This window comes from Idiotropiscis lumnitzeri, chromosome 9, assembly GCF_059441095.1.
Source record: "Idiotropiscis lumnitzeri isolate Australia: NSW breed Sydney's pygmy pipehorse chromosome 9, RoL_Ilum_1.0, whole genome shotgun sequence".
Taxonomy (NCBI): Eukaryota; Metazoa; Chordata; class Actinopteri; order Syngnathiformes; family Syngnathidae; genus Idiotropiscis; species Idiotropiscis lumnitzeri.
Genome location: NC_142399.1, coordinates 12,907,653 through 12,914,375, shown reverse-complemented (window position 1 = coordinate 12,914,375; position 6,723 = coordinate 12,907,653). Strand labels below are relative to the sequence as shown.

The 6,723-nt window shown below is 41.6% G+C and overlaps 1 protein-coding gene and 1 long non-coding RNA gene across 2 annotated transcripts; one reads left to right on the top strand and one right to left on the bottom strand.

Moving 5' to 3' along the window:
- Positions 1 to 2,530: 2,530 nt before the first annotated feature.
- LOC148330299 (uncharacterized) lies at positions 2,531 to 5,112 on the bottom strand. Its single transcript, XR_015845032.1, has 2 exons — positions 4,891 to 5,112; positions 2,531 to 3,566 (listed from the first exon to the last, which is right to left on the bottom strand). It is a non-coding gene; the product is annotated as an uncharacterized LOC148330299 (long non-coding RNA).
- On the top strand, positions 4,125 to 6,612 carry rps27a (ribosomal protein S27a). The gene is made up of 6 exons (XM_088304432.1): positions 4,125 to 4,183; positions 4,294 to 4,358; positions 4,714 to 4,768; positions 5,359 to 5,444; positions 6,222 to 6,353; positions 6,419 to 6,612. The coding sequence occupies exons 2-6, from the start codon at positions 4,311 to 4,313 to the stop codon at positions 6,566 to 6,568; spliced, it is 471 nt and encodes a 156-aa protein (XP_088160558.1). The 5' UTR covers positions 4,125 to 4,183; positions 4,294 to 4,310; the 3' UTR covers positions 6,569 to 6,612.
- The last annotated feature ends 111 nt before the right edge of the window (positions 6,613 to 6,723 follow it).

Below are 6,723 nucleotides of genomic sequence, written 5' to 3'. Positions count from 1 at the left end.
GGCAAAGAGGACGTGGCAGCTCTACTTAGAACAAAGGAAACACTCGTACAACATGCATACATTAAACTCTGGTTAATTTTAGATGTGCTTAGAGTCAACCTTCGACTCGCTACATACCTCGAGTCAAGTAGCTAGAAGGGAATCAAACACATGTCCAAAAGCAGTAATATTGTATACTGTACATACACTATGTGTAATGTGAAAGGCATGATGTCCCAATATCAATCTTTTATGTGTGTACAGTGAACACAGCAATAAGCAGGGGAGCCCTGACTCAAATATTGAAAAAAAAAAAAAATAAAAGCAAGTCATTGATGCCAACCCGAAGTTTGAATTGTAAATATTGTCCACATTATAATCACGAAACACATTTGAACTCTTCTTGCAACAATAACCTGAAAAATTATAGGATGTAACCTCCGCTAACAGCCCCATCTAAACAGGGCTCCTCCCCGACATACGAAAAACAGTTGACATGTATTGATTGCATCAACATACGTCCTTGACACCATTTGCCTCTTTATACAACAAAAGCCCAGGGCAGCACCAAGTAGGGACTGAAGAAAAAAAAATCAAATTTAATCATGAAAAAAATAAGATGAATATGTTCCATATTGGTGGATGGAAAATAATGGATGCAGTCTAATTGTACTAGAGTAATATTTATACAAGGAGTATGAGTATATGATTATTAGGAACGTGTGTGCAGTAAAGTTGCTGTTTGCATTGTATGAAACCTTGCTCTGGATACAATAATTATAATAATAATAATACATTTTATTTATAATGCACCAATGTCCATCTTTTGGAATGAAATGTGAAATGGGACTGAGCAGAGTTCAACTTGAGTTTGGAATCTAAACTTACACGTCATCCCGACCCAATCTATTCATAGCATGGAAGCATGTATTGGGGGGGGGGGGGAGTAGCACATCCAACTGCTCAGCATAACTCGAGACACATCGAAGAGAGGACGGTACCATTGGAAAACGCCTGGCTGCTACTCGGTTTCCTCTCTGTTAGACTTTCTGTTTAAAAGTTACTCCTACCTGCAGAATCCCAACAACGCCTAAATCCTGATTCAGGGAGTTCTCATCGTGGAAAGATGCTGATGGAACCTTCTGAAAGCTTCCTCCTGAAAATGTGGAGATAGAAATTCAAGGCCTTCTAGTCTAGACAATGTGCAGATCCCCAAAACCAACATAAATCCCACTTCTGGTCATTCCCAATGTCCTCAAAGGATGTAGGCGGGACCATAATGAAAAATTGGATATGTAAAAAAGCAATTTCATATCTGTGTGACCTTCTGACGCGTTACCAATGTAGTATGCGCAGTTGGGTGACCAGTGGCGCGATTGAAGTGTTCGAAGGCAATTTTTGTCCTTAACCCTTGCTCTTGCAGAGTAGGTTGAAATGTACATTTGGCTGCCTCACGTCGGTGTCGCGCACACACGTAGTACGTCACGCACGCGTATGAGGGACCATTATAGGGACGGACGGAAACCCACTTCTGATCTGTCCCGGTAATGGAATGCCCATTTTTGGTAATCACGCAAGTTCAATTCTTTTCCTTATCTTTCATTGTGTTCCATTTCATTTTATATAATCCGCCTTTTTTGGGTGAGGGGGGACTAAAATGGTTAAATAGCGCGTCAATTTATTTCAATTTGGAAAATTTAATTTATGCACAAATAAATTTTGTTACGAGCTTAGCCACAGCGCAAATTCAACTTGTTAGTCAAAGTACTACTGTATCATCGTGCAACACTTTATCTGCGTCTTAAAAACTCCTGGTTAATTTCAAACTAAATCCGGTTGATCTTGCCCTCAGCGTGATGCCTATGAGTGTACACGTGTTTGTGTCCATGTGTGTTTGTGTGACAGTTGTTGCAGGCTGACACACAAAGTTATGTTTAGTCGGGCTGGATGGAGTCAGACGATGACGACAGCTGCTCAGATAGCGCCGGTCGCCTAGTAACACATCACACTATTTACTTAACACAAACTCACTGCTTCGCCATCCAAGTGCCACAAAAAATAAAAATGGCAACATAGTGTAGTGTTTAGAATTTAACAGAGGCAGTTAGCGACTGGAAGGTGGACATAGTGAAGCATTTAGCAGCTGGTAGACGCATTAGTGTCTGTGTGTGCGGGTGTGTGCGCGCGCGTGTGCGTGCGTGCGTGTGTGCAGCATTTCGTTAACATAGTGTAGCATTTAGCATATTAGCAAGTGGCCAGTTATTAAGGAAGCATTTAGTTAGTACAAGTTAGTTACACAACACACACAGAGAATTCTGTGTCGTCACCACAGTATATGAAACACACACTCTGAACAAACACACTTACCCAGACGATTGATAACAACAGATTGTTTGTTCACCGGTGATCACTCTCTCCATCGCCATGGAAATCCAATTCACACAGCAATAAAAACAAACAAATGCAACAAACCAGATAACATTGATTGACTTATTCAGTAGAAAGCATACAAGTTTAGCACGAAGGTATAAAAACTAGCACAAAAGTGATATTTATGCTACCAATGACTATTGGCTTCCCTCAAGTTTATTGATTAATAAGTCAGTGCAGCAGCACAACGACAAAGTGCATTTCCATTACGTCATTGTGCTGTGTCATGTAGAATATTATTCGCATAGTCCTTTCAATTCTCCACACATTCAAAACACTTTCTTAAGACTGTGCCAACATCAACTTCAGCTGTAAAATGCTACATAATCTCTATCAGGTAGATGCTATTCATGCCAGTTAGCGGCCAAATGCTACATTACGTTCACTGAATGCTAAATGTGTCTGTTTAGCTGATAAGAACTACATGTACATACTGTATTCACCTGCTAATTTCTGGCTAGCCTTGGCCGTTCAATGTCAAATGTTTCACTGCGTACTCTGGCCCGATGCTGCCTGTGATCATTTGCCTGTCAAGTTAGTTGCTGTAAATGCCACATTCTCAACTCAACTGTATTTAGAGAGCACTTTAAGACAACCACCACTGCGTCTAAAGTGCTGCGCATGGAGTAACAGTGAGTCATACAACAACAAACAATTAAAAACAGATTCATAATGACAGTAAAAGTAAAAAATATATAAATGTAAAAAAAAAAAAACACAGACTGAGTCAAAAGCTAAGGAATAAAAATTGGTTTTAAGATGAGTTTTAAAGATGGGAAGCGAGGCAGCTTGGCTAACGTTTAGTGGGTGGACATTCCAAAGAGATCCGGTGTGTCAGGGTGGAGGAGTTAAGAGAAGTAAGGTGGGACAAGGCCATAAAAAGATTTGAAAACAAATAATAGAATCTTGAAAAAATAAAAATAAAAATAACAATAAAAAAACTAAAATGTACAGAGAGACAGTGAAGGAATGCTAGAGTCGGAGTTATGTGCTCCCTCTTACGAGTACTAGTCAAGAGGTGAGCAGCAGCATTTTGGACCAACTGGAGACCTTTGATGGAGGACTGTCTGACTCCCCCAAAAAGTGCATTACAGTAATCCAGACGAGATGTGACGAAGTGCTGATGAGAAAGGAGATATTTCACCTTAGCCAGTTGCCTAAGATGGAAAAAATGGATTTAACAACAGCACCAATTTGCCGGTCCAATTTTAAACCACTGTCCAATTTAAGACCAAAGTTCAAGACTTTTGGCTTTAGAAAAGGAGCCAGGGGGCCCAAGTCAGCAGGATCGGAGGTAGGTACAAGCGTGTGCGTGTGTGTGTGTGTATTTTTTGCGCCACCTGCTGGTCATCTGCCCCACGTCAAACTTTAAATTGCTGTTACATACATATACATATACATATACATATATATATATATATATATATATATATATATATACACACACATACATACATACATACATACATGCATACATATAAAACACATCGTTCTTGACTTAAAAACAGGCAGTAGAGATATGACGTCGTAGTGGACAGTTGACAGAAGACTGCAGTGTTTGTGTTACCGTGTTTACTTTTAAAGTGAAGAGCTCCCTTAAAAACAATCAAACACATTCCAACAAAGACGTGCCCTCTATCTGTAAACTTCAGAAAATAAAAACGTTGGTCTTTTTGATCAGGCATCGCAGCGGGCACACAGCCCGTGTAAAGTTGCGTAGAAAACCCCGCGCGAGGAGCTGAAGGACCTCTTTTCTGCTGCTCCGCCATTTGAGGTGAGCCTTGAGCAACATGGCGCTCCCAAATAATTGAATATTCTCATTAAATTGAAACATTTAGCAGCAACCACGCGGGCGAAAATCCGTTTTATCATTGTCTCCTTTAGGTGGATTGGGCGCCAGGATGCAGATTTTTGTGAAAACCCTCACGGGGAAGACCATAACCCTCGAGGTGAGCGAGCCAGCCGCCGCCGCGGTCCACGTTTCAACGCACTCCCAAAATGTCAACACACAAATTTGAACACACGAAAGTCTCAATTTGTGCCACCACTTGAAGCATGTTGATTGTTTTCTAGACTCGCCCCTGGGTAGTTTATTTAATGGCAGACACAGTCGACTTGAGGTTTTGGAGCACTAAGCTCAACTAGCTATTAGCCGAGCAACCTATACACGTGTAGCTTACGAAAAGTGACACGAATTGACGTGTTGCTGCCTTTTAACACGACATAAGCGTGCGACGCATGTCACGCTGATGGAAAAATGTCTCATGAAACTCCTTTTTAGTTAACTTCTGTCCTCTCGTACAGGTTGAGCCGTCAGACACCATCGAAAATGTCAAGGCCAAAATCCAAGACAAAGAGGGTAAGTTAGTTTCGTTGGTTTAAGACGCGTTAACTTTGACTCGTTATCAAAGTTAGTACTGACTGACATGTTCCTGTTGGGCGAAGGCACAAGTAAATACGCAAAACAGTGATGGTCGTTACCACAAAGCAGCGCTGATGAATGATGGCGTCATTCAAGCCTCAAAATTGTCACAAGGCTCGTTTGTGCTTGACTGGCGACCGATCCTGCGTGTACCTCCTCTCCTCTCGGACAGTTTGTTGGGATAGATCTGGGCTTACCCAAACATGAGCAGAGTGACCAAAAAAATCTGCCAAGGGGGTGTTTCAAGATAAAGCAAACGTTAATAAAAATCCACTGGTAGACGTCAAAGCAAGTGGGCGGTGCATTAAACACACCTGTGTGAAGAGTGATTGGTTCCACCTTAGCCACAAGTTGAGCAAGCAAAAACCCTGGTGGTGGATAAACTACTCACCGAAACTGCTTGTTGCTCCCAAAACAGTTCAGCATGTTCAAGAATGGCCACATGAAGTTCACCTTTGAAATCTTGTGTACGTTTATGACCTTTTTTCACCATCTTTGCTCAGCTATTGATGAGATTTTGTATGCAGGAATTCCTCCTGACCAGCAGAGGCTGATCTTCGCCGGCAAGCAGCTGGAGGATGGACGAACTCTGTCGGATTACAACATACAGAAGGTGACCACCGCACATCAGCTCCTCTGAAAATGTTGCCAGGCAGTTCGTTCTCCCCTTGAAGAGCGATAAAGAATCTAGAGCTGCAAGAAAAAGAGCTTCATGTCAATCAGATCACACTCCCTTTCAGATGGCACAAGATGTCCCCCGGAGTTGCAAAATTGCAGCAATTTACCAACTTGGAAGTTTGGGAAAGCATTTGAGAATAACTGACTAAAACAAGCCGATTGCTTGCCAGTGCAAGAGAGCAGCACCTTGACAAGCCAGATTTGGTCCTTTTTGTGTTTTTGCTTTGTTGAACGCAGGTTGTGTAATGCAAAAGTAGTTGTTCTTTCTCTTATGAGAAACACCTTTCCATGAAATTAACCTCAATTTAGTGCATTTATTTTCTGCTAACACGTTTCTAAATTTAAGAAAGATTACTTTTACTTGTATTTACTTGAATTTAGTTGTTAATACATTAAAATGTAGATATTCATTTAATGAAACGGGTTAAATGTATACATTGTCTGCAAAATACAATGTTCGTAAAATATTGCAAACTATTTTAAATCTGTTAAATGGTTCAATGTAGTTGCCACCAAAAAGGGGTTAAATGCTGTCACATGTATACTTGATAAACACAATACTTGCATAATGAATGAGTTTGGGATTTTTTGTTAAGAGGGGACAACACTTTTCTGGAATAGGTCTATGCCTTTCCAACATGATGCGACCAGTTTAATAAGGCAGCATAAATTTGATTTCAAGAAAAAAAACCTTTTCCTTCCATGTTTGTAGGAGTCGACCCTCCACTTGGTGCTGAGGCTGCGTGGCGGCGCCAAGAAGAGGAAGAAGAAGTCGTACACCACTCCCAAGAAGAACAAACACAAAAGGAAGAAGGTTAAGCTGGCCGTGCTCAAGTACTACAAGGTAACCACACTTGACCGCTGCCGCCACCCCTGACGGTTAGCCGAGTGACGGGTTTGTTTCGACAGGTGGACGAGAACGGCAAGATCCACCGTCTTCGGCGCGAGTGCCCAGCCGATGAGTGCGGCGCAGGCGTGTTCATGGCCAGCCACTTTGACCGCCATTACTGCGGCAAGTGTTGCCTCACTTACTGTTTCAATAAGCCTGAAGACAAGTAGGCACATGGACGTTCAATAAAAAGTTAACATTTGTTTCAACCTCATCTGTCTCTGGCGCATTTGTAAACTGGTCCTAATGCTCGTATAACGGTTGTGCTAGGACAACTGCTAAAAATTTACTGAGATATAGATTTTACATCAGCCACAGTCCTAGT